Below are 27,249 nucleotides of genomic sequence, written 5' to 3'. Positions count from 1 at the left end.
CATGAACTTCTTTTTTAAGGTCATGTCACAGCATGTCAATCGGACTCAAGTTAGGACTTTGATTAGGCCACTCCAAAACCTTCACTTTGTTCCTTTTGAACCATTCAGAGGTGAACTTGGTCACAAACTGACTGGTCATTCTCCTTCAGGATTTCTTGGTAGCGAGCAGAAATTATGGTTCCATCAATTATGAAACAGCAAAGCAGCCCCAGACATCACATTACCACCACTGTGTTTGACTGTTGGTATGATGTTCTTATTGTTGAATGCTATGATTCAGTCCACAGAATATTATGTCAAAAGTCTTCAGGATGTTTTTTGGCAAATATGATACAAGCCTTTATGTTCTTTTTGGTCAGCAGTGGTTTTCTCCTTGTAACTCTCCTGGATGCCAATTTTTGCACTCTCTTTCTAATTGTGAAATCGTGAAAACTGATCTTAACTGAGGCAAGTGAGGCCTAAAGTTCTTTACATGTTAGTCTGGGTGCTCCTGTGACCTCCTGTATAAGTTATCAATGCGCTCTCTGAGGAATTTTGGTAGGTCAGCTACACCTGGAAAGATTCACCACTATTCCAAGTTTTCCCCATTTGTAGATAATTGGTCTCTGTTGATCGTTGGAGTCCCAGAGCCTTAGGAATGGCTTTGTAACCCTCTCCAGACTGAAAGATGTCAATGACTTTGTTTTTGACCCGTTCTTGAATTTCTTTAGATCGTGGCATCATCTACTCCTTCTTGGGACCTTTTAGCCTGCTTTACTTTGCAAGACAGGTTCTATTTAATTGATATGTAGATTCAACAGGACCGGCAGTAATCATGCCTAGGTGTGTCTAGTGAAATAGAACCCAATTATCAATTACATTTGGTAGACATTTGGTGGACTTAGTAACTAAGGGGGAAAATTACATTTTTCACATAGCGCCGGTAGGGTTTGATAGCTAAAAAATTAGATTGACTATTAGAAAAGTTGAAGTGTGACAAATTAGGAAAGAAAAGAAGCTAAGGAGTGGAGTTGGGGTTTGGTGATACTTCTTAAGCTGTTAAGTAATAACTTGCAATGTCAGTAATATTTGTAAATCTCTGTTGATTTAAAACTTATAAATGTCTATTGATGGATGGTGAGGGACCCATAATTTTGCTTGTATTTTTTATTGTATGTATATGCATATAGTGCTTGTAGTGTACTTGTTTATGTAGGTCCAATAGTAACACCAGTACTATGGATACTTAAAGCAATTGAGCTAAAACAAATAATATGTCTGCAAATTGCTTGACGGTACCTTGTGGTCCTTGAATCAATGAATCACGTAGATCTCTTTTAAGTGTATGTGTTTATAAACTATGATTATCAGGATTTGATGATTATCACCATATTTTGATGTAAATGTCAACTAAATAAAAATCAGTATGAGGGACCAATAATTTTGCTTGTCTTTTTTAACTGCCTGTATGGTTTTTTTCTCTAGTATGGTACTAGTAGCCAAGGGACTATATTATAGAGATGCAATTAATTGTAATCCAATTGCGGTGGTCACTGGAGCTAAGCAATAATTTTTCTATGAGTGGGATATGAATTCAGTAGTAACACAAATTATTTTTTTAGTGAGTTTTAATAGCGGGATGGCGAGGAACTCACAATTTTTGATCATCAATATTTTGTATTTTACTATTTTCATCTGTATTATGACATATCACCAGAAAAATACAATTATTTTACATACATTTCAAACATTAAAAAATGAAAACAGCGTCCAGAATGGACAATGACTGCAGGTTATCTTAGTAAGTGGGTCTGCGTGGTGACTGGGAGATCTTATTGTTGGGATACGGGTTAGTTTCCTTTCCTGATGCAATACTAGTGGTGATTCTTTGTAGTGTGGTCCACTATGGCACTATGGCTGGCATAGTGGGTGATACTGGTGATGATAATATCCTAACTTGACCCCAGTCTCTTCTTTCCTGTCCATACTACTCTGCTCCTTGCCCAGCGAGTGTAGAGATGTCACATATACACTTTTTGGATATGGGTGCAGATTTACATCCAGGCCAACTGTACACTTAATATTGCCATCTGTTTGGAAAAAAAAAAACTATTTTGCCTTGTTTGCTATTAAATAAACAAATGTAACTCAACTTACTTCTCACAATCAACCTGGTCATAGCGGTGTTAAAATGATTCCCTCCTATATACCTGACAGAATACACGACTGCATCCTTGGGCTGAGCATTTGTTATGGGAATCTCCAGCAAACGTGGTACTTCGTGCTTTGGTATAGAATGAATGAATGACCCTAGAATGATCAAGAGATCAATAAAGGCATGTAACAAAAACAGACAATAGAGTTGACTTTTAGCTGAAGTTGTTGTTCACAGAACATGAAATCATATAAAACATTTCTTTTTTGTGCTGTAAATTACTTTTTTATGTTTTCCAATTTTCCTTAGTAGTCACAAACAGTATACTTTGAGTAGTATGCAGTATGAGAAGTCTAGTGATGGCCCAGGGCAGTAGTCCAGCTGCACCCCACCACTTACTGCCACGGCCATCATCATCTAAGCCGAGAGCTTGGATATGATGTCATATCCCAATATTCTGCATGTGCAGCTTAGAGTAAATGCACATTGGAGCCTGTGCCGGCTGGGCACGGTCCTCCATAGAGTATATGGACCAGTTACACAGCAGATCTCTGATATCCCCAACTGGCCAAATAGGACTATCTGTCCCTTTTTATATGAAAGAGGGGCTACCGACCCCTCTGTAACAGCTGCCCACAGATTTTACCCAACAAAGTTACTGGGGAGTTTGTCTATTTACCAAATTACCGGTAAATTGTATGAGTTGATATAAAATATTTCCTCTTACTGTATTAACTATACATTTATAAAGGGCTAAGGCTGGCGTGTTTCTCCTGGAAGAAGAATTGGTCTTGCATATTCAGTATTTTACCCAGTAAAATAACATTAAATAGCATTTATCAGGAGTAAATCAGAATTTTCCAAAGGATGATTTCACTGAATTATGCTAATTAGTTTCCACTATCAAGATTTTGTTCTGACATAGATTGTTTGAGTACTTACTGTTTTTGTAGATTAAGGCATCTTCTTCCGTTGGGTTCTTTTTCACAAAGTAAAGTGTTATATTGTCCCCTTTGCTTGCTGTGACAGTCAGTGAGTTTGGGATGAAGGATGCTTTTGAAAAGAAAAAAACAAACAATTGTTCCATTTGATAAATGTTTCACATAAAAAGAACATCACAGTGCTTAATGTGCATTGAGAACTATTGGAACAAGCATTTTTACTATATGAAGTTTAAAGCCAGCCATAACATTGACCTCTGTGGCTGTTTTAAACACTTGACAATGTAAACTAAGGTTCTGGCTGATGCTGCCCATAAGCACAAAACTAAAGAAGGACGCATAGAAGAGCATCCAAAGAGGAAAGATATTAAGGATCCAGTACATGTAGGGAAGACTAGTGGCCCAAGAACTAACTATCACTCTGTCTACTTGCCAAGCCCTTCTGTGTTTAAAAGGCATCAGACCCATACCTTGCTCTGACATTTTCATTGTTCGTATCCTTGTTACTCCATCTCTGGTTTTCCACTCGCAGTAATAGGCTCCTATAGCTTCATTTGCCTTCTCTTTTTTCCACGTAACTTTTTTTGCTGATCTTCTTGTGTCATCTTGAGTAACTTCCAGGGGGTCTTGGTGCTGGTTTAAAATAGCATCAAAGTCTCTAACTAGAGTAATAGAGTCTGGAGAGCTCCAGTCTGGAGCTATGCAGGTAAGAGATGTTTCAGGGTTTGAAACGAAAGGAAGAGAATTCACAATGATAAGATCTCGAAGAGCTTCCACTCCACCTGGAAAATAATATAGTTTTATTATTGAGTTTGTGGAACACTTATGTATATTATAAATATTGTGCAGAATTATTTTTTTATAATATACATATATTTTTTTCATTGGTAAGGTTGAAGAGACCCCCAATATCATCTCTTTATCTGGGACTATTTGTAAATATATGATCAGTGGCAGACATTGAATGGACTCCCAAGATGGTACAGGATCCATTTGCATTTTCAACCAGGTTGGGTGCCCATTCTCATGTCTGGCCAGGGAATACCTGGTCAATAACCGCCCCTATGATGTAGTTTGTGAATGGACGTACAAATGGTGTCTCAGATACTACATGTTCACATCTTCCCAAATAACCAGCCATCTTTTTGGTCAGACTCACTTTACAAGACAGTGTCTGCTGCAAAACAAATTATCTAAAGAGGGAGAGCTATAACGAAGTCTTCTTTTATTGAACATGAGATTGCTACTTATGAGAAATGGCAGAGGGACCACAGCCTTGCATGTTTGGAGGAGGTACATTACTTTTAATTATAAATGAAATGATAATTTAATGTTTCACTTATTACAATGCAATAAACATATAGTATATATAGAGCGTAAATTACCTAAGGGCTAGCCCCAGAAAAGTTCTTTACTAAAATAACTTGGTTGCCTTTGTGATTGTGCATATGCTTATTTAACTAATGCTTTTGCTAGAAAATAAGAATCATACATGTACATGAGTTTTCCCTTCCTTCTCTTCTGTAATGGGTTGAAAAAGTTGTAATAGTGCATTAAACCCGTGCTTTAAATATTTGTACAATGAGCTATAGAATGCTGGGCCCTTGTGAGCCCTAACCATTTGCCTACAACTAAAGTTAACTACAGAAGTGAAGTGTATTCACTTATTAATTGTTAATGAATGAATGAATGAATTTATTTCTATAAGTGTAAACACACACACACACACACACACATATATATATATATATATATATATATATATATATATATATATTGTGAGAAATGTTTATCAATTTGGTAAATATAGCAAGAATTGCTTATAACCATAATATTTTCTATAAAATATAAAAAATGTACTGTATTTTTACTATCTACAGAAATGGTAGATAATTTCTACTAACAATAATAAAATAAGAATGGCACTAAAATACATTGTTTATATTTATAAAACTAAAAACTATAAAATAATCTGAAACATACTTGATTAACTTTATTACTTTGTTTCTTAAACAATCTCTTTGTCCTTTTCTGCTGCAGTTCAGACGGTTAAACATGGAGCACCTACACTTTACAACCTACAATTCCTGGCATGCCCACAGCTATCTCTAACTCCCTTCCTCTCTGCATCCTCTACAAAAAAAGTGCTATGTTTTAGTAATACTCTGCGGCTGGACCACTGACAAAAATGTTGGTGTTTTTAGTGGGGGAAAGAGGAAAAACCTTAAATGAGAACCGATGTTAATTACAATTTTTTGTAAGTTTTTTTTAGTATAATACAAACATAATAAAATTGACAGACTAACATTAACACCGACAAACATACAATGCCCAGTAAGACAAATTTTTTTATGATTTCTTGAAATCCTGAATTACCCAGCAAGCGTGTACTTTTAAAGAGTTTAATGAATCTCAATCACCCCCTGCCTACTCCTTCTATGAGTTGTTCCAATAGAGCTAAAGGAAAACCCATTCCTTCCTGCTCATTGGAATTTCCTTCCTTGGGAAGAAAAAAAAATCAGCCTTCAAGGTTGACACTTTAGAAAACTCAACTTTCACTGGTGATCTGGGAGCTCTCACTCCAAGAGACTTCCTTACATAAGGGAGGTGGCCGTGTTTGTGGATATCAGTGTCCAGGGCAATAACCAAATACAGTGTGTAGTTTTTCCAGTTGAATGCAATCGTTAATGACACTACATTCCATACATTTATTTATAGAGGGCCAGCAGATTTCCTGGTGCAATTACGATAGCGGGGCAGTTAACGACAGCATTAAGATGGACAATATACAGTTTGATGATACTAGTACAGAGGTTCAAGAGGGCCCTGCTCTTGCAAGTTTACAATCTAATACAATCCAATTTATCACTTGCTTGCTATGGTTCCTTCTACATATTATAATCACTGATTTTATGTCACTTTTTTAACCCTTTGGGTGCTGTGGGTAAGGACACATTTAAACCTCCTGGAAAATCATGTCAATTTTCTATAGATTTAGGTGACAAGCACATACTTTACCTAAGGAAACCTAGATTTTTAATTTTTAGGACACGTTGAGCTACCTAGGAAACCTGTGCACATATCACTCAACAATTAAGGTACACAAAGTTGGACACCTTCGTTGGAGGTCATTGTTAAGGGTGGTGGTGTGTTTAGAGATGGGGTCAGGGGCAGAACAATACATTTACCTTGTAAGGTACATCATATTGCTGCACTCAATTGTTGCAAGGAGGCCACGTAGCCCCTTGCCTCCCAAGTAGCTAACATAAACATTCCTTTACAAACACTTAATATAATACATGCACAAACACTTACATACTTACTGTAACACACATACACAACCCCATCTCATACGCATCACAACTCATACATCATCACACATCACATCCACCTATTATAAATAGCATAGATCATGTTTTTTTAATTTGCTTACCAATCCGTGTAATGGTTTTGGATAGTCACCTTATGAAAGCTAAGATCTGTGACTCATGGAATTCATCATTCTCCTGTCCTCACCAAACAACCACAGTCAGAGACGCAAGGTTTTTGCCTCAATTTCAGGGTCTCGGGATGGAGGGGCAGAGTCTCAGGGTCACACAGTCTATAACTGGTCCCTTCCTATTCAGGACTGCTGTGATCACACATAAAACTCCCAATTGGTGCTTTTGCAACCGACATGTTACAGTATGATATCCCTGGTTGAATGCATTTAACTCAATAAAGTGTATCTTTAAATAATGAAAAGTCAAAGTTTCCATGAGGACCAATATTAAAGCCATTTGGGTAACACATTTGGCAAGTCACTACATTGAATCCTCACAATGGAGTATCAATGGTTTAATAATCTAAGGCTCCGCTGGTTGAGAAAGTTCCCAATTATATATATATATATATATATATATATATATATATATATATAAAATACAATGTAGGATTTAGGAAAAGGGACAAATCTGCTTTAAGTATGGGACACAAAGAGGTACTAACCATGTGTAGTAGTAGTATTCTGTCTAAACAAATACAGACATCTAAAATGTATAATTGTTTTATCTTCCTTTTTCCAAATTACAGGCTTCTTATGTAATGCTCAGCATTCAATAAATCAAATAAATTAGTATTTTCAATAAAGATTTATTGCCTAAATTGTTTTCTATTTGTTGACCTCTAAGAAATAGATCCCTTTGTTTTGTAAATCATTTTAGATTTATAACCAGTACTTTTTATAAGGAATTTTTATTAAACTCTTTTTATTTAGAAGGATCAAATACAACTAATACTCATTGCACAAACAATAGCCAAGGTTGCGTCACCAGACACAATGACAGTAAATGTAAGTAAATAACTACCAACATTATTAACATTATTAAACCCTGTTTGGTTTCTGGATGAAAAGGCCATGAGATTATAAGTATTTTTGTAAAAACATATTAAGTGCAAAGAGGTAAAAGTGAAGTAGTCACCATTGCAATCGATTAAATGTTCCTTAGCGGATGACTGGAAAAGGGGTTAGAAGCAAATCCCTCCCGGACAGCCCAAATTATAAGATTTTGGGTAACTTTATTACGCTTTTTACTTGCAATTCCACATACAGCCACAGAAACAAAGGCCTTGGGTAGCATGTACTCTGTAACCGTGTTCTATGTATGTTAACATTCACTTTTGTTATTGAGGTTTGGACAGGACTAGAGAGTTCTGATTTATTGCACAAATTGTCTTAGCTGGGTTCCATCAGCCAACGCATTGGAAAATGGTGGAGGAGGAAGAACGGAATGCCTGAGAACCACACTAGCCTTTCCTCAAAAGGAACTAGGTTATCAACCTGATGTGACCTTGACTAAAGTGACTTCTAGTTAGAGTAAATAGTTCTGTCAGTTTATCTTTCTGAATTATTTTCCTTCCCTGTCTGCCACCAGCCTATTGTCCTGCACATTTATCAGTTAAGAAGGCTGGTACATTGTTGATGTAGAATGGAGGAAGTCTACTCTCAAATGATTCCATTTTATCAAATTGAATTGATCAGCCACAATGAAAATGAATGTTATCAGAGTACTGTATAATTAAATCCCATCCTTTTTTATTTTATAAAGAGAACAAATGCATGGGTGTGTAGTGTACACTAAATTTAGCAGGCATTCAGGCACACATTTTCCTTTCATCTGTCTCTAGGGATAAATATTGAGTTACCTGGTCCTTAGAGGCAGTCCATGGACCTTTTGTAGACGCACACTACTACATTGTTCAACATAGGGGACAACTTAGTGCCCCAAAAATATTAGGTAATAATAAGACTGCTTAGCCATTTTATAAAAGTGGCACAGAATAGATATAGTCCTGAAGCCCATAGAACTAGAGACACTCAGCTTCTATATGTAGAAATGCAAGTGAACCCCAATGGGCAATTGCCTCCTGCAGGAATCAAGGAAACATTTCTGGGATCTATTTAAGCAACAGCGTCAACTGTGCATTTTTACATTATTTTGTTTATCAAACTTTCATATGGCCTCAAGATGAACCTAAAACGAATGTCTCAAATCTTTGGTCGCTTGTTCCATAACAAATGGGATATGTAAGTCAAATGTCCTCGGTATAGGGCAGCCATCATGCCCAGACGTGTATGTCAGCCTTTACAGGCCTTGTCAATGACATGTAATTAGTACCCTTCAAGGACTGATGAGCAAGTAAATTCATTCTGATTTTGTAAGATTCATGGGTCTTCTGATGAGAACAGGAAAAGTCTGATTTATAGATAAATGACTATTTGGTTTATATCCATATTTTTGTCATTACACTAAACACTGTTAAATCAATACTCCAGCCACAATCAGTAATACAAACACACATGTCTCAGTGATCTCCTCAGATATTTACTACCTGGAAAGTTTCTAGGTTTGACCTGGAGTCTCCAAATAAAGTGTTATGTTCCAGGGTCATTTTTTTCCTTCTTCGGGAAGGGGACTCCCCTCGCGCTGTACGCCCACTTAAGACTATCTAGAGTTAGCCTCTCCATTTACCGCTTGCCAAGCAGTCTCCAATGGTGACTACTGCCAGCCCCTTAAAACATATTGCCCAGAAGAGGGAGAACTGCCTTGGAAAATTCCCAGGTATAGATATTTGGTTTACTTGAAGTCTTAACAATTCTCAGGTTGACATGGTCTATTCCAGTGTGCCAACTTTATATTCACAGCCTCTAACATGAAACTGGGTTTCATAAGCAGCTGCTTAAGCTAAGAGGCCACCAACAGCACATGGACTATCTATCTGTTTAAACAACACCTATTTTGTCTTTGGCAAAGTCGTGGCTTTAGACCTAAAGAGCTTCATTACAGGGCACCCTGTAATAGGCATATTGCATATGTCCATCGTTATGCTCAACCTACTGCTTATGCACAGTAGATCAGCCGCAACGTGTCCAGCAGCGCATGCATAGCTGTCTGACAGCTCCCAAACATCTTTTTGATCATACCAAATGTCAATGTCATTAAGTAATGCTCATACGTCAGAAACTAGATTAACTGAGAATAGATGACACTTCTCCCTAAGGTGGGTACATGTTTTATTATATTATATATTAATATATACTTTCATATGCATTGTTTGTTTAGGGGTCTTCCTGTAACACTGGCGTGCCCCTTTAAGCATATATAATGATATGAAATATTTTAAAACTGTGTAAAATGTTAAATGAAAGAATAACAGGACATGCTTTTTCTAAAGAACTAGCCTAGGAGAAGCGACAGGAAGAAAAACATCTGACTAGGAAGTAAAAGACATTCTTCCTTAGTATCTTGATTAACCCTCAGAAGATGAAATATTTACGGCTGTATTTTTGTAAAGGCAAGTTGTAGAAAAAAAAATTAAACTTTCCACATAAACTTTATGATATAAAGTGCAAACTTGGTCATTCTCGAGAAGGGGCTCACTGCAGTCTCTTTATTTATAAATTCTTGTCTAGCTAATTCTATACTATCGTATCCTTAGACCACATATGGAGAAAAAAGGGCGCTCTTTATTACGGTACATCTGCTCCATCCTACACTATGTGAGATTATGCATTCTGCTATGGTCGGTACATGGGCCCTGTTTATAATCTACTTGTATTTACAACAGCATATTTATCACAAATGTACTAAAGACTTCAGCCGATTTTATATGAAAACAATAGGGTGAATGTTTTTTTTTTTGCTTTTTTGTACTATTGTATAGCATGTAATTTGATATATAGGTTTCCCTAGGTGAAGTGTATGTTGTTTATAAGAATTGTCACCTTATTCTAAGCATAACAAAACTAAATGATAATGGCCTCCAACCATAATGGGTTAAAATGTGTCCAGACCCCCGGCCATTAAAAGGTTAATACTAAAGTGCATCACATTGGTATATGAGAACCGTCTACTGTGTTATCATACTGTTAAAGGTAAATGTTAAAGGAACACTCCATCCACAGATTCATGTAAAACACATCTTTGGAATCCATTTTGCATGGGCTCTAATGCGCTTTACTGCGTGCAAATCAGTGCATGCATGCATTCTTATGAAAAAGGAGACTTTTCTTAGAAAAGGAGATTTTTGACTCGTGCTCCTCTGGTGGGTAAAGGAGAGATGAGCTCCCCTTTAAATTAATGTCTGTAGTGGCAGAGCTCAACATATATGTGATTGGTATTTAATATGCATTGAAATATAAGTACATTTTGTAGACTCTTTAATTTAAGTAGCAGTAAAACCCATTTCAACGATGACAATAACTTATAAGACCAACTGGAAAAGGCATCATGGAGGAGACACTCAGAACGTGATTCCCCAAGTAACATAGTAGGCTTTGAGTGCTAGTATCTATGGGTGGGCTCATTGTTTTTGACAGTGGCATTTTTAACATATGTTTTCAAATTCTGGTGTCTTGTTGATTGCAGTTTAATGAATGTTAATGCAATTTGCCTAAAGTCTCCTACTGATTCTGTCTGCATTTTACCTTACATTAAATTTCTCACCTCTGGATGACCATGCTCATGATTTACTGGACATTCCTTGGCGAGTCCTTTCTTGGAAAACCCTAATTTGTGTATTTGTAATGTGGCTGTCATGTGCATTGTAATCCATCTAGCTCAAGTATTTTTAACTATAGGGGGCTTTTGGTTTTCTGAATACTCATTTTCGGACTATTGAAGAAAGTTCAATGTTTCCCCCTGGTAGGACCAGTTATTTACCTAATCTAGAGTTACATTTTACTTGAAAACTGGTATCCATAGACTAAAGCCATTTATTTCACATTGGAACAGACGAGGCACTTCGCTGTAAAGGATTAACGCAATCCTCTATTGTTTTATTTATCACGGCTAATGAAACAAATGCCAGCATATGAGATGTACCGGGAATGGCAGAACTAAAAAAAGATCTGTCTTCTGAAAAATGTCCAAGGAACAGAATACTTTGTAAACGAGTTAGAACAGCAGTCAAAACAAAGGTGGAGTATACTTGGTATTTGGCATGAACACCCAGACTGCCAACTCAGTACATGGCTAAATGTTGCACTTTGCTTGCCCTTCTTACTTCCCCCGCATGTAGAAAATGTCAGAACTGCTTTTCTGACCTCACCAAGAACCTAGCATTGTCTTCTCCTGTGCCCTTAGGAAATATGAAATCACCATCTAACAAAAGAAGGAAAAGTAATGCTGCGGTTTAGATGAGTAGTAATCTTGAAGGTGCTTTTCCACCTATGAAGGCAAGTAGATATGTACCATAACATGGTAACAGCATAGCTGAAAATAACACAAAGAACAAAACATAGTTCAAGAAGGTATTCAAATGAACTAGCCTGTGCCACAACAAAATGTTCTAGAACGATAAGAGAGGGAGGCAACAATGTTACTGTTGGACCATGCACTTCACGTAGCTTGTTAAGCCTTTATAGACGGACTAAAATTACGGTATTGTTATTGTTAATAATATGATTGGTAATAATCATAGAGGTTTTTTTCTCTGGGTGTCATGTAACATTTTACCATTTGAGAGGCCAGGCAATTTTTCTCTATTTTGCCATAGTTAGAAGGGTTTAACCGTCGAGGCGCCCTGTGATGTCATAGCTACTGATCTCTGCAGGTTAGTTGGGATCATCCATTTTTTTCCTGCATGCCAGTCATATGATCTCAAATTAAATTAGCTGGCAGTATGATAGTAACATAAATTACCATGGTAACGAGTAGCCACATTAGGCATCCTGTTCCATAGACCGATCCCTGCCTAAAGGGATTGGATTTAAATTTTTTGCGTTGTTAGAGAAACTGAAGTCTATGACCAATGAGCTGAACTCATTGCGGAGAAATTAACCACATTTAACAAAGTGAGATATATCAGATAAAATGGTTACTGATTACGGATTTCTTGGAAAGGCTAAATTTCATGGTATAACTTGAATGTAGATTACTGTGTAAGCAAACACACAGAAATACACAAAATGGAGACTAACTAAAGTGCTTAAATTGAACTTAAACAATTAACTGCAGCTGGATTTTCTTGTCATTGGCAAATTGATGTCATTAAAAATGATTATTTTTGACATTGCTTTTGCCACCGCAAAGCAACATTAATTTTATTCCCTTAAACTAAAAATGAAAATACAGTATATATTTTAAGGTCATCTATTTTTGTGAAAATTTGATGAGCTAAGTAATGTTTCTCTATTTTATTGTTAGGCCCATGATAATTTTGACTGTTGGTTTGAGCTTTTAGGCTGATATAGTTTTCAAAAAAAATAAAAAATAATAATAATTGTAACAGACTGGTAGACTGACCAGCAGAGTGATCTATCCACTACAGGGCACCCTTTGTGCCCAAAGTTGTAACATTTTTACCTGCTCTGCTTTTGGGGGATTAGAGAGGCTCAGGACATGGGGGACATCTAACGCAGGCACATAGAGAGGGTCCTGCTTGTTTTAAGAATGAGCATTGGCTGGAAAGAAATAATGCCTTAACTGAGGACACCAAGTTAAAAAAGGGCATATGGAATCATGAGGGTAGGGGAAGCCAATAAGCTGAGGCTTTCCCAAGACCCTTCTAAATTACAGAATGGCCCATCGGCAAGACCATGTCGATAGAGTAGAATATTCAAGTATCTACAGCCACAATTTCTCAAAAATAGATGTAAAGAAGTTTAAAAATGTGTGTGAACCTTCGCACCCCACCGCTTCACTCCTAATTTTGGTGAGTGTATCCTCAATATCAACCTTTGGTCACTTTTTTACTGTACACTGCTGCCCTTAGCAAGCTCCTAATATAGTTGCTCAATATACCACCGGTATGAAGACAATACTCAAATACAGTTTATCTTCATAGAATCCTCTACTACTCTCAGGTGTTCTGTTTGGTCTATCCAAAAAACTGTTCTAGGGGTTATGAAGGGCACCTTGCTGCAGTGGACACAATTTGTAACCCAGTCATACCAATTCTAAAGGATTTTAATGGCACTGAGTGTGAGGGGTAAGGAGGACCGGTAAAAGACCTCATGTGCTAGAACAAGAGATGCAGCCCAGGCCCTCAAGGCTTGGCATTCGGCACACCTGCCTTGGATCTGTAATGGATCCCAGACCCCCTATTATTAGAATGGATCAAGGTAATGTCTGTTTATTAATTCAGCAGAGTAGGAGTGATAACACACAAATAATATGGCCAACTGAGCTACCTCATTGCCTCATACCTCATGAGGTCACTGGTGGGTTGAAATTCAACATATTTACATATATATATATATACCGTATTGGCTCGGATATAGGCCGCCCCCGTATATAGGCCGCACCCTAAAAGTTTGGTGCTTTTTTAAAGAAAAAGTTTTTTTCTTTAAAAAAAGCACCAAAAAACATCTTGCCACTCTGTCCCCTCCCCCCCGAGATACGCTGCCACTCTGTCCTCCCCCCCTCCCTGAGATATGCTGCCACTCTGTCCTCCCCCACTCCGCGAGATATGCTGCCACTCTGTCCTCCCCCCTCGAGATACGCTGCCACTCTGTCCCCGCCCCCTCGAGATACGCTGCCACTCTGTCCTCCCCCCCTCGAGATACGCTGCCACTCTGTCCTCCCCGCGATATGCTGCCACTCTGTCCCCCCCCCGACTTACCAGAGCAGACTCCCGGGTGTCTTACGGGGCCGGAGGGGGACATCTATGCACATCGTGCATACAACTCCCGGTACCGGCACTCAGCGGAAGTGCCGGCACCGGAAGTTGTATATGCGTATTGCGTAGATGTCTTCCGCCGGCCCTGCAAGACACCCGGGAGTCTGCCCTGGTAAGTCGGGGGGGTTAGAATGCATCGTGCGCACGTTCACCGGCAACGGCGCATCGCCGCTGCCGGTGAACGTCCGTGCGATGCGCTTAGACAACCTCCCGTGCCGGTACTCCCCCCCGTGGGAAGTGCTGGCACGGGAGGCTGTCTGAGCGTATCAGACAGTAGGATACAGGTCCCCTGCACCGCTGCGGGGGATCTGTATCCTAACCCCGCTGCCTGCCCGGCGCCCGGGACTGCATGTCCCGGGCGTCGGGCGCTAGACCCCAAATATAGGCCGCACCCCCACTTTAAAGACTTAAAGTGGGGGAAAAAAGTGCGGCCTATATTCGGGCCAATACGGTATATATATATATATATATAATTTATTAAAGAAGCCAAGAATACACTCACAGTGCGTATAGCTGTAGCACAAATTATGACATCATAACACTGTTCTAGCAGTAAATTAAGACATTATAGCAAGTCCAACTATACATTTTGTAGCAGCAGAATACTGACACATACTAGTGTAGGGTTAGGTTTGGAAGCTTGTTGGCTAAAATCCAAAACTACTGATTTAGGGATACTTTCACATTTACACCCAAGCCTCAGGGAGTGTCTTCATCTCCCCCTTGCCCAGTTTGTATCAGTCTTAAGCGTCATAAGCTCATTGTTTGCCTTTAAGTGGAAAAAATAAATTATTAGGAGAAGGAACATAAAGAATAAAAATAGGCGTAACTCCTCCTCTCCTGACATGTAAAAAAAAAACAGTCATTGTATAGAAATGTGTTACTCGAACATCGAGTCAGTGAGGTTTATTCACTAAGCGTTAAGTTGTAGTGAGAAGGAAAAACTTTGTATCAGTCAGTTGCATTAACTATGCATAACTATGTATTATGAAGAGCCAACCATACTTAGTTTTTCCTACAAGAAATGTCACATTTACTCGGCATAATATAAAGCTAATGTCATGGATAACATTTTTCATGCCAATCACTAGTTTCGTAAGTATATATATATATATATATATGTGTACAGATAAGGGCAGTATTTTTATAACATCTGTATACATTTTCTAAGGGCCTACATTGACAACAGAATTTCAAACTTACCTGAAATCAGAAATTTGCAAATGAAAAGCAAATAATATGCTAAAAAATCCATGCTTTCCAAAATACATCCATCCAGTTTCCACGGCAGTTCATAGAGTCGGTGTAGAGCTCACATAATATTTCTCCCCTATTTTTTTCCTATCCTGTAGAGTTATAGTGGTGCTTTAGTGCACAGTCCTTTTTTCCTGCTTTCCCATGGACACTAGTCTACAACTGTCTCGCTGCTGTCTAAGCACTGGGAGTTTAAGTTCCTTTTTCCTGTTTCCTTTGTAGATTAGGATGTGAAAGGCAGGATCTTTAAGGCATTTTTGTATCAGCAGTCCTGGCAGAACATACAATGTGTAGCCCAGACTGAGGGGTGTTGTACTGGACACTAATGATCTATGTTTGTAGAGTCATTAATCGATCTGGGTGAATCGTTGACTGTAGTCTTCCACAAAGGGAAGTTAAAAAAAATCTTTCGCTCTATGCATTTCTGTCATCCTGTCGTTCTCATTCTGTAGCACTTATTGTGGGTAGGTGGGAATCATTGTCCACAAATATTTTCCGATCATTTTTTTTTTGGGGGGGGGCTGCTGTAAGATGAAGCACACGTTGAAATTATTACTGACAAATTATTACTGACAAATATTACTGAAAAGGCAAAGATTCCCATTGTTTACTGATGAATGTAGTGCTTACAACAAGTGTAATTGTTTTGTTGTTTTAATGTCAAGCACGTTATATAGCATATAAGAACGTATCTGGCAAATTATCATTACGACTGGCAAAACTATGTAAGAAAGCAAACACCCTCCTAATACCATATTAACTTCAAAATCAGACATGGAAATCTATGTATTTGCAAGAAGTGACATTATGTAGATACATCACCTTTATTTTGGCAGTGGGCAGTACATTATACCAAGATGAACATCAATGAATACCTTCTTTGGAATGCACACAAACTACTTGCCATATCAACTAATCACACACTCTTGGGGGGGGAGTTACGAAGCCATTTCTATGGTTGTGGGACTCTAGTGGGGAAAACTTGGAACAGTGGTGAACCATCCCTGGAGTGTCTTGCTTACCAAAATTCCTCCAAGAGTACATCAATGACTTATCCAGGCCACAAAAGAACCAACCGAGACTAACGTGAAGAACTGCAGGCCTGACTTGCCTCAGGTAATATCTGTATTCGTAATTCTCCAATTAGATAGAAACCAAAAAGAACACAAAGACTTGTCTCACATTTTCCAAAAAAACATCTTGATGACTCCGAAACTTTTATTAGGTAATATTCTGTGGACTGAGTCAAAAGGGACTTTTTGGAAGACATTTCTATAATTACATCTGCCGTAAAGCTAACACAGCATTCCACAAAAAGAACATCATACCAACAGTCGAACACGGTGGTGGTAGTGTGATGTCTGGGGCAGCTTTGCTGCTTCAGGACCTAGGCAACTTGCCATAATTGATGAAACCATGAATTCTGCTGTCTACCATAAAATCCTGAAGGAGACTGACCATCCATCAGTTTGTGACCTAACGCTTAAGCACAGTTGGGTTATGCGGCAGGGCAATGATCTGAAGCACGAATGCAAGTCCACCTCTTAATGGCTCAAAAGAACAAAGCAAAGGTTTGAAGTGGCCTAGTTCTAGTCCTTACTTGAATCCTATCAAGATGCTGTGGCATGATCTTACAAAGGCAGTTCATGCTCAAAAACCCTCCAATGCAAGTGAATGAAAAGGATTCTGCCAAGAAGAGTGAGCCAAAATTCCTCCACAGCGACGTAAAGGACTCATTGACAGTTATTGCATACCTACATATCACTGACGTTGATTGCAGTTGTTGCCACTAAAGGTGACACAGCCAATTATTAGATTTAGGGGGGGGGATTGTTTTTCCACATGGGTGATATAGGTTTTGATTAACTTTTTACCCTCAATACATTGAAATGATCTTTAACCCTTCATGACAAAGCCCGTACATGTATGGGCTCACAATGCATTGTTCTTATGGGGTTAAAAGCTGCATGTTGTGTTTACTCACATTGTCTTTGTGTAACCAAAAGCAGAAGAAAGTGGTAAGGTGTAAATACTTTTTCACAGCACTGTATGTGGTATTAGGACCTAATTGAGCAGAGTTGCTAGTACAGAGACAATGTCATGGCACATATTGCAGTTGTAGGAGACTTCCAGGTGTATGTTAGTATAGAAACAAACATGTCTTGGAGTCTCACGAGATTTCATGTCCGCAACCGTGCTTCGTACTTTGTACCTGCAGATGGCTGGTAGAGGAACCCTTGAAGCTATTCTGGTAAGAGGTGAATTGGGTCTCTCATTTGATCGCCTATGTTGTTGGTTTGGTCCTACACCAAGGCAAATATAACAGTTTTTGGCCATGTTTCATGAAATGTTTTTGCTGTTGCATGACTGTTGCCATTGGTCATGAAATCAAGGTCAAGCATTGATAAATATTATAAACCCTACAATGTGTTACTCTACTTTGTTATTATTTCCATCTTATTATATATATATATATATTTTTTTTTTGGATCACTTATAAACCAATAATGTTTAACATAATAAAAATATATATAAAAAATATATAAATAAACATAAAAGAAACATGGTAAGGTATAGGCAAAGATCAGGAGAAGGATGACATACATACTGATTCTGAAGTTCTCTGTAGTGCAAAAGCAGCCACACAGCAGTTACAGTAACAGTTTTGTTAATTGTGTGAGGTTTTATGTATGTAAGAGGGTCTTTACCATTTCATTTTTTTCTTCCTTTCTTCCAACAATCATTGTCTCCTACAGCAGCTGCAATCACGGGCATCAGGATATCCCAAAGGTCACTTTCAACAGGATGAAGCAGTGCTGTGTCAGGTGTGTGAGGAGCTGGAAAGATGAGTCTTGCTGGCACTTAGCCATGATGCATGTTTGAAATATATGACTACGTGCCTACATCTGTGTGTGATGAAGAGAATAGAAAGGGAAACTACAATAGCTAGTTAATAATGTAATGGGGGTGGGCTGGCAACATGCGACAGAACATGGAAAGAACATGGAAAGGATTTCATACTAGGCATGATTGGTATTTCCTAGAAAGCGGTTGCTACTTGGGCTGTGTATGGGTCTAATGAATGTATCATTGGGCTCATTCCTGCAAATTTTGGATCCAGTGGTCTCTAGTGAATCATCCACAGCAGCTCTGCACCCTCTGCATGGAGAGATCAACAGATTACAGATCCATTTTCTCCTATTGCAGTTACTGAGGGGACTATGGTGTGTATGCCAGCGTGAGCTCAATTAGGCTTTTCAGTTGGTTTTTCTGAGATAATAAAAAGCGCTTTCATTACTTCATTAAGTGAAGTCATACAGAGAGTTATAGTGATGACAATATACAAAATTACTAATAAAATAAACAAATATAAGACATATTGATCCAGTATGCTGGTACAGAAGGAGAAAATCATGCTTTTGCAAAACTTACAATCTCTTAGGAAATTGAGGGGGACTCCAGCAAGTCCTCAATTTAACAGGATATCTTGATAATTCAGGGGTCTGACTACTTTCAAAGTAACACTATAATCAGCAGATTCCACAATTAATTTTAACACATCGTATTTAAAAATATTGTATTAGAAAACAGTCAGTCTAATCACACTTCTATACTTCAATATATCATTTTATCATTAGCTTATTATATCTTTTTATAGTTTTTTTATATAATTATTGTAAAAAATCATATTTTTGTTATTTAGAAAAAAAAGTCAACTTGTCAAACTATGGCAATTATGTTACTGCACATCGTATAAAAAAAATGGAGTATACTCTGACACTTTAGAAAAGTCAATGAATTGTGCTTCTGTCCAGTGGGGAAGTGGGCTCCAAATGAGCTTCCTGATCTGCCTTCCTCCTCTTTAAATACATTCTCTGCCCTACTCCACAGTCACAAAATACCGATCCTGCTGTATCATTAACAAGAAATTATTTAAAAAAACACGGTCCTTTTATATATTTAGTACATTGCCTATATAACACTGCATGTTTCATAACCATCTGATGTTGTATTGTATCCTGGTACTAAATAGGTTCAAGGACAAAACAGTAAATTGATGAGAATGACAGGTTGCCAAATACAGATCATTATTCTCCTAAAAAATGTTACTTTCCACACCCCCCCTGGTGGGTGCTTCCACACTCCCCGGTGCTGCAGCAGTTTTTCAAGTTAATTCCTTTTAATCATCAATTTGTATAATTATTTTCAGATTTGGCATGTGGTTCAAAGCTATGACAGTAACATGATTATTTCAATGCTAAAGCCCGTTATTGTCCGTTCCACCCTTTGCTGTAGGTGTGTTGTTCCTGTGACATGTCACTTCTCCCCTCCCTACTGTGTGATCACCCCTGCCTCCTTCACACCTTTTCCTGTCACACCCCGCCTGTGATCAAATCCCTCTCATCATCCACACCTAACAAGCATTTTGGCAAATACACTTTCCCCTTCTAGTTAAGCGATGTTACTTTGTGGCTCAGTCTGTCCTACATCATTAACCCTTTGTGTTAAGTTAACACTAAGTTCTGCAAAATCTGGGGCACCGATACAGATCATTTAGGTCCATCTGTTCAGTATGAAATGTTTGTTTCAACCAACTTGTATCTGGACTTTGTAATTAATTTTTCATAATTACAAATAACACTTTAATTTAAAAAAATAAAAAAACTTTTCCTTTTCCAAATAACATTTGTGGTTAGGTAATTTTGCATAGAAATACATTCCTGAAATAAAGTTTACCGGGCTGTACACATTTGTTGATGCGCAGCTGTTACTTTACAGTTATGTACACCTTTGTCTTAGTCTTGATCTCTGCCTGCGCACAGGCCTGACACGATTCTTACTTGATAATTTGGTATCTTTGCATTTTACAAAAACCCGGATCCATCAGATGGATGGTCAAAGTGTGGAAAGTGGTGGTAACTTGTGCAGGCACTGGTCTAAATTGCATTCTTTAGTTATAAAAATATTATTTCAGCGAAGCTACTGAAAAAGCACTTCTGAATGATCACACGAACACTGCTCAATAAAAATATTTAAGAATTTTATTTTCCATGATACAATGACAAATGTGATTATAGCTTCGTTTTGTGGACAGTATGTCTGGATATTTGCTGGTTGGTCGCCACGGCCTGGATTTACTTTCTAAAGTTCTGCAGAGTGTCTATAAGAGTTTTATTGTATTCTGCAATCTGTTTAGAGACAGTATTCATCACTTGCTTGTAGTCGCTCTCCTGGCTCTTTGCAGCTATAACTGTAACAAGAAGTCAAGGAAAGAAAGATGACAGTTCATGACAATTTGTGTTCTTGATGAAGGTGGACATATATAAAGCCTCAGTGTCTGCCCACTAAATCATCTGACTGTGTTGATTTGCTTTCTGTTCCTTGGGTTCCCTGATCTCTTCCATTATATGTTACTATTTTGTTTCTTAACATTCTGAGTTTGTTGAGTTTGCCTTTAGCCTGAAACAAAGCCCTTAACTTTATGTTCCCTGTTTTCAGTGGTGTATTGTAGCCTGGGCCAAGTAGGCCTAGACCCGGCAGGTGCGGGAGAGTGGCTAGCTGGGGAGATCAAACTCCATTGTATAATTCCATGGCAAAAAGGATAGACTGGATGCTCACACCAGCATCTACACAGCAAGCAGTTCAAACAATGTGGCAAACCTTATCCAATGGTAATGAATTAGGTTAACCCCTAGTGACTCATTTGTACCTTTAAATATGACCAAAAGCAGTGCAGTAACACACAGGCAAAGATTTCAATTGAAAGTGGTTCTTCTGCTGTTTTGACATCATGCAAGTGTCAGGATACGAGCAGAATGGAGGTAAAAAGAGGGCAATCCAAGGGGGCAAACAGGATAAGTGAAGTACTTTGATAAATGTTACAAACAGACAAAAGAGGGGAAAGGAAGAAAGGAGACAATACAAAAGAAAGCTCATTAAGAACACCTTATCCCTCATTTATGACATGAATCCTATACATTAGCCCATGTGCTTCAAAAATATTAAATGTAAACTAAAAATGCTGTTAAATGATTAATGGCAACTAACTGGACTTGTACGCATACTACAAGATATATAAATGGCAGCAGATGCATTTGCCAACTGTAAAAGTAATTCCGACTGGTCTTGATAACATTGTTCATCAGTGTGGTGATCAACACTGCTGTTTATATTAAGAAGGATACATTCTTTCATCACAAAATTATTTTGCTCATGGTGTTGCCATTTTCTTTCCAGGTTTGTTAGCTGAAAACATAAAATTAAAATTCATTAGACCAAGGGGAAATATACGAACAAAGCAATTTATTCTTTAATCACCAGCATTTTTACCAAGTTAACTGCTTGTATCAAACAGTGGTTTAACCATTCAAATGCTACTCATGTCACAACAATGCACCAAGACTGGCTCCCAGATCTCTCACTATCATCCTCCCATCACCTCAGTGCTTGCATAGAAATTTTCATTTTTCCTCATGACAACCCAGTCACACACTTCAAAATCAACAAGGTTAAAGACATTGTAACAGAATTACTTTCTCAAAACATAATTTAAAAAAACAACAATTAAACAATATTTGGTAACATACGTTAATATTTTTAATATAGGTTGTATTGCATAACCAGGTGTTATATTTCCCCCCTACAATGTATAATGCTCTATATCTTATGATAGAGATATGCTCTATATCAATGTAGAATATGCTCTTGATATTGATCACTGAATACCTGAGAATGGGTTTCATTCTCCTGGAGCTGAGTCTTCAGTTTTTCGTATTCAGAATTCAACTGCTCCAGTGTTTTCTTAAAGGTGTCTTTGCGCAAGGTTAAGCTTTTTTTGTCTTCTTGAAGTTTCTGGAAGAAGTAAGAAAAAAACCCAGAAGAATTTGCTTTTATGATTAATGTTTTAAAAAAAGATGGGGTACTTTGTAACCAGTGTGAATCTTTGTTTCCCCTGCTTTGTGGGAGGAAAAAGCACCCTTAACCTCAGGCCAAAGAATCAGGAGATCTCTCCCTACTGAAGAGCTGCTTAATTACAAACGTGCAATGAGGGAAAGTAATCCTGCACTCTTCAAACCAGGGGCGTCATTGGGGGGCTACCGGGGCTGAAGCCCCAAGTCATAGCCCCGAATGGAGACTCTGGGGCTAAGAAATACTTTAGCCCCAGAGTCTCTATTAAGGGCTATAAGTCCCCAAGGGATCTCCCTCTAAATGGCCCAACACTAATGCTGAGCACTTGCATGTAATGCCATATCCCAGCACTTAGCATCAGTGGTATACTGGCCATGGAGAAAGGAAAAGAGCATTGCCACGTAACACAAGGTCACAATGTGTGAACAGCAAAGAAAATCTACTGTTGAGCTGTGGAGGGTGAGTGAGGGTAGGAGGGAAAGTGTATAAGTGTTTGTGAGCATGCATGCATGTATGTATGTTTGTGTGTGAGCATGTATATGTATGTGAATACTTGTGTGTGAGCATGGATGTGTAAGGGTGTGTGAGCATGGATGTGTAAGGGTGTGTGACCATAGATGTGTATATATAAGTGCATGTTAGTGAGCATGTGTGCATCTGTGTAAGTCTATGCAAATGTAAGAGTGTGTGAAAAAATGTGTACCACTGCGTATTTAAGTTACTGGGAAAGAGGAGATATGTAACAAAGGGGATAGATAAAGAAAAGGAAGAGAGATTGAGATAAAGAGGAGGAAAGAGATAATGAGCAAGGAGAGGGATGGGGAGAAAGAGAAGATATAATAAAAAGTAGGAGGGATAATGAGAAGCGGAGAGATAATGAGAAGTGGGGAGAGAGAAAGTGAAATCAGAGGAGAGATAACATGAAATGGAAGAGATGAGATAAATAAAAAAGGAGATATAGTGAGAGTTTATCAAAGCTAAAGGGGAAAAAATTTAAGCGAAAAAGGAGAGGTAGGGCAAAAAGGTAAAGAGAAAGAAGAGGGACGAGAAAGAGGAGGAGAGAGAAAGAGGGGGGAGATACCTAACCTCCGTTGCAACTCTGAATTTCCAGTCTGTTCACGACTTTTTATTACCTGAATAACCTCTTTTCTGCACAATAAACTTTGGACAGAACCACCCTAAACACATTAATATAACAATAAAAATAGAAGCTTTCAGGAACACTGTGAACAATCACTGTAATAAAATCTTTCACATATCTCACTGGCCGACACAAAAGCCCCTTCTCCCTTGTTCTCACCGATCATCAATCGGAGTTATCATCTGCCATTTGTTGGTTAGAAAGCATGGATAAGCAATCATGCAAATACATATAAACTCGTTATATTGGCTAAACACACTCCTTTACCTTTTTCTTCTCTTCTGCGGATGCTCTTAGACCATCCAGATTACTGTATGTTGCTAAATCTTCCGACATTTGCTTAATATTTTCCTTCAGGGATGTTAGTTCATTATTTATTTTTGATTCTAGTTGCTCTACTTTCTGGAGATCTTGTTGCAAACGTTGACTCTCTAAAACAAAAACATAAGCAAAAACACGTTTTTTTTCCATTATAGGGCTCCTATTGTGTATTATTTCTTACAATTATTGTAATTATTTGTTTGTATCCAGGAAGCTAATCTGGAAAACAAACAAACGCACGGCTCTACTATATCACCATAGGTGGCCCTCACCATTAAAAAGTAGGACAGCATTAACATTATTTATACCTTTTATCCGTGGACATCTAGAGCAGTAGGTGGAACGGCACCTTTACATACATTATACTATCACAGAATCATCCGACTAAATGTAGGATCTGTCTCTCCATTGGCTCACATTTTCTTTCTAGAGACAGGTAAAGATCACTTCTAGGCGGAATGGGTAAAAGTAATGTGTGCGAGCTATAATTTATGTTACTCTTACGAACACACTGAAGACATTGCTGCAGAAGAAAATAAATAAATAATAATTCTAATCAGGAAGAGGATACAGCCCAGTTCCTTTAGATATGCTGTGAAATAGCAGAAGGTGTGTGTACAAAACAGCGCAGCCTGAGACCAAACTTCTTGACCCAAGGAAAAATATCTAAAACAATAGCATCAGTGATCTTGTTTACTCGTAGTCGTTTCCTCTTTCTTCAACAGCCGTGCTGATGGCTTTTTTTTTTTTTAAATCTACCATTGCATAACTTGCATTAGACATAGCCAGGATTCATTTTTTTTCTTAGTGGGCAATCATGCGGGTTTAAATTGAATTGTTGGAGCAGATATGAATGTTTTTTTACAAATGTACAGTATTAACTACATTCCTAAGAGGTCGTGTAACTTTGATCACTCGCTAGTATGTATTTTGAGTAAGGGAACTGCAACAGAAATAGGCTTAAGCGGTGAGTTTTTCCAACATCAGCTTGCCGTAATGTCACTTCATTTCTTCTATTGGTAAATCCGTAAAAGCCTATATCTAATGACGCACTGAAATCATATGATTGCCTATAATAAACCTAAACACTATGATGTTTATAGCATACCTGCATCTTATTTAAAAAGCCTTAATGCCATTCTAATGGTATTCTTAGCTGATAATGTAAACATTTATGTTATATTTAATTACTATTTAAACCAATAAGAGAGACTGACTTTATGTTTTGATCAGATATTTCTTGGTAAAGTTGAAGGCTGGAATAACCTTATTTTTTGTTTCTAGGTTTTGAATCAGGCAGTTTAGACTAACTGGTGATGCTTAGTAGTAAATAAAGTATTTGATATTATATTGATAATATTTGATTTAAAGTATAATAAAAAAAAGCCAATGCATTTGATCAGGAATAGATATCACTTACCAGATGTTAGATTTTTGGCAGTACTCTGCGATTTGTTCATCTCAGTCTCCTTAAAATTAAGGTCTTCTTGGATAATCTTAAGGTCCTGAGCAGTCACTGATGAGATTTGCTTCATTCTATTCAAATTCTGCATAACAGAAATGCTATTGTAATACCAATACAAATTATATTTTTATATTATGTGTTAAATCCGAGAAAAGTGCACTCTACAAAAAGTTGCTCCCACACAGCCAAACCATGTTAAATGTTAAATCAGAGTAATGTCTGCTCACATAAGAATAAAACAATACAGTTGTATGTTCAAAATGTAAAAGTTTTCAATATAAATAAAATTATATAATGGGGGGATAAATATATACTACCCCAGCTCAATAAAGAAGAGATAAAATAGCATATAGAACAGGAGCAAAAAGGCAAGTGCTATGTGGGATCCCCTAACATTTTGGCCAAAAAAAAAATGACTTTATTTGGATCCCAAGGTCTATCACTGGATTGGGTATTTCTAGTAGTTTTATTTCTTTTGCATTCTGCACTATTCTTGTTTAACTTCTATTACACATATGGATCAAACATTCTGAGAAATGGGGTTTCCATTTAATGTCAGTTTAATCACCTTTTATGTATTATTTACAATAGTGCTAGGGACATAGTGGACTATTCAAAGAATGCTGTGCATTGAGGGCATGCTTGGGATTTATTGGATAAATCTATTTTGATACATCATAGGCAACCATACACATTCTCAATGAAAAGCAATCATGTAATGTGGTCCGGGTGCAGTAAATAACTCCCCTTTTACATAATCTGAGGGGGCGCTCCAAAAATAACAGCTTCCCTTTTGAAACAAAAAAGAGTGGCAGTTACTCTGTAAAGTTACTAACATCTACAATCCTGTAATATAACGATATGGGGAAGAGATAATGGCAATCAAAAACAAAGAAAGAAGAACACTCTGTAAAGTTACTAACATCTACAATCCTGTAATACAATGATGTGGGGAAGAGATTATTTCAATCAAAAACAAAGAAAGAAGAACACTCTGTAAAGTTACTAACATCTACAATCCTGTAATATAACGATATGGGGAAGAGATAATGGCAATCAACAACAAAGAAAGAAAAAGACTCTGTAAAGTTACTAACATCTACAATCCTGTAATACAATGATGTGGGGAAGAGATAATGGCAATCGAAAACAAAGATAAACCTGGAAATAGGCTAAGAAAAGCAGATTATATCATTTATCTAACCGTTTTTTTTAATCCACAACCAAACAACGGTATAACATTAAACATACATTAACTTGTCATACAAAGAATGTTATATACGTTCTAAATTGCCCTTGTGGTTTACAGTATGTAGGGCGTACGATGAGAGCACTGCATATAAGGATAGAAGAACACATAAGGAACATTCAAAAATCGTACCCAGAATCACAGTGTGCCAATGCATTTCGCAACACACCATAACGGTGACCCTAAACATCTCAATTTTATGGCCATCTCCAAGGAAAAGAAGAAATTAAGTGGATCTATGCTCTAAAAACATTAATACCTAATGGGTTCAATTATGATTTTGAATTGTGTCACTTTTTCTGAGTATATGTTGCGATTTGACATAGACACGCAAGGAATAGTTTGTATCCAATGATTATTGACTTTTTATTATGTTTTTAGCCTACAAGTACATTTTTGTAAGTAATATAAACACAAATACAAAAGGGACATTTAATTACAGGATTGTAAGATATTATTATGGTTTTGTGTACGATCGGATAACAATCATTTTGTAACTATTCATCTAAATTATTTATTCATTTTAATATTTAATTGAATGGTATCTATATGTATATATGCAGATATTATGATGTATTGCGAAAATATGGTTTTAGACATATTTTTTTATGGGAATCAATATATTTATGATAAATTATGTTTTCTACAATATATCTCTATGTATTTTATGTATTT

The 27,249-nt window shown here is 37.5% G+C and overlaps 2 protein-coding genes across 2 annotated transcripts in view; both read right to left on the bottom strand.

Annotated features, from left to right (window-relative positions):
- The window catches only part of TEK (TEK receptor tyrosine kinase), a 33,008-nt gene extending 17,230 nt beyond the window's left edge, over positions 1-15,778 (bottom strand). The window contains exons 1-4 of the mRNA XM_053465912.1: positions 15,439-15,778; positions 3,546-3,857; positions 3,077-3,187; positions 2,137-2,289 (exon numbers count right to left, since the gene is read on the bottom strand). Of these exons, the coding sequence (XP_053321887.1) occupies positions 2,137-2,289; positions 3,077-3,187; positions 3,546-3,857; positions 15,439-15,490 (628 nt within the window). The 5' untranslated portion in view covers positions 15,491-15,778. The remainder of the gene's footprint in view (positions 1-2,136; positions 2,290-3,076; positions 3,188-3,545; positions 3,858-15,438) is intronic.
- Positions 15,779-20,513: 4,735 nt separating this feature from the next.
- IFT74 (intraflagellar transport 74) overlaps positions 20,514-27,249 on the bottom strand; it is a 30,694-nt gene continuing 23,958 nt past the window's right edge. The window contains exons 15-19 of the mRNA XM_053465914.1: positions 25,281-25,407; positions 23,807-23,970; positions 22,216-22,341; positions 21,675-21,735; positions 20,514-20,740 (exon numbers count right to left, since the gene is read on the bottom strand). Of these exons, the coding sequence (XP_053321889.1) occupies positions 20,625-20,740; positions 21,675-21,735; positions 22,216-22,341; positions 23,807-23,970; positions 25,281-25,407 (594 nt within the window). The 3' untranslated portion in view covers positions 20,514-20,624. The remainder of the gene's footprint in view (positions 20,741-21,674; positions 21,736-22,215; positions 22,342-23,806; positions 23,971-25,280; positions 25,408-27,249) is intronic.

Source organism: Spea bombifrons, chromosome 1, assembly GCF_027358695.1.
Source record: "Spea bombifrons isolate aSpeBom1 chromosome 1, aSpeBom1.2.pri, whole genome shotgun sequence".
Classification (NCBI taxonomy): Eukaryota; Metazoa; Chordata; class Amphibia; order Anura; family Pelobatidae; genus Spea; species Spea bombifrons.
Note: the sequence above shows the minus strand (reverse complement) of the source record. Positions and strands in the feature narration are given on the sequence as shown.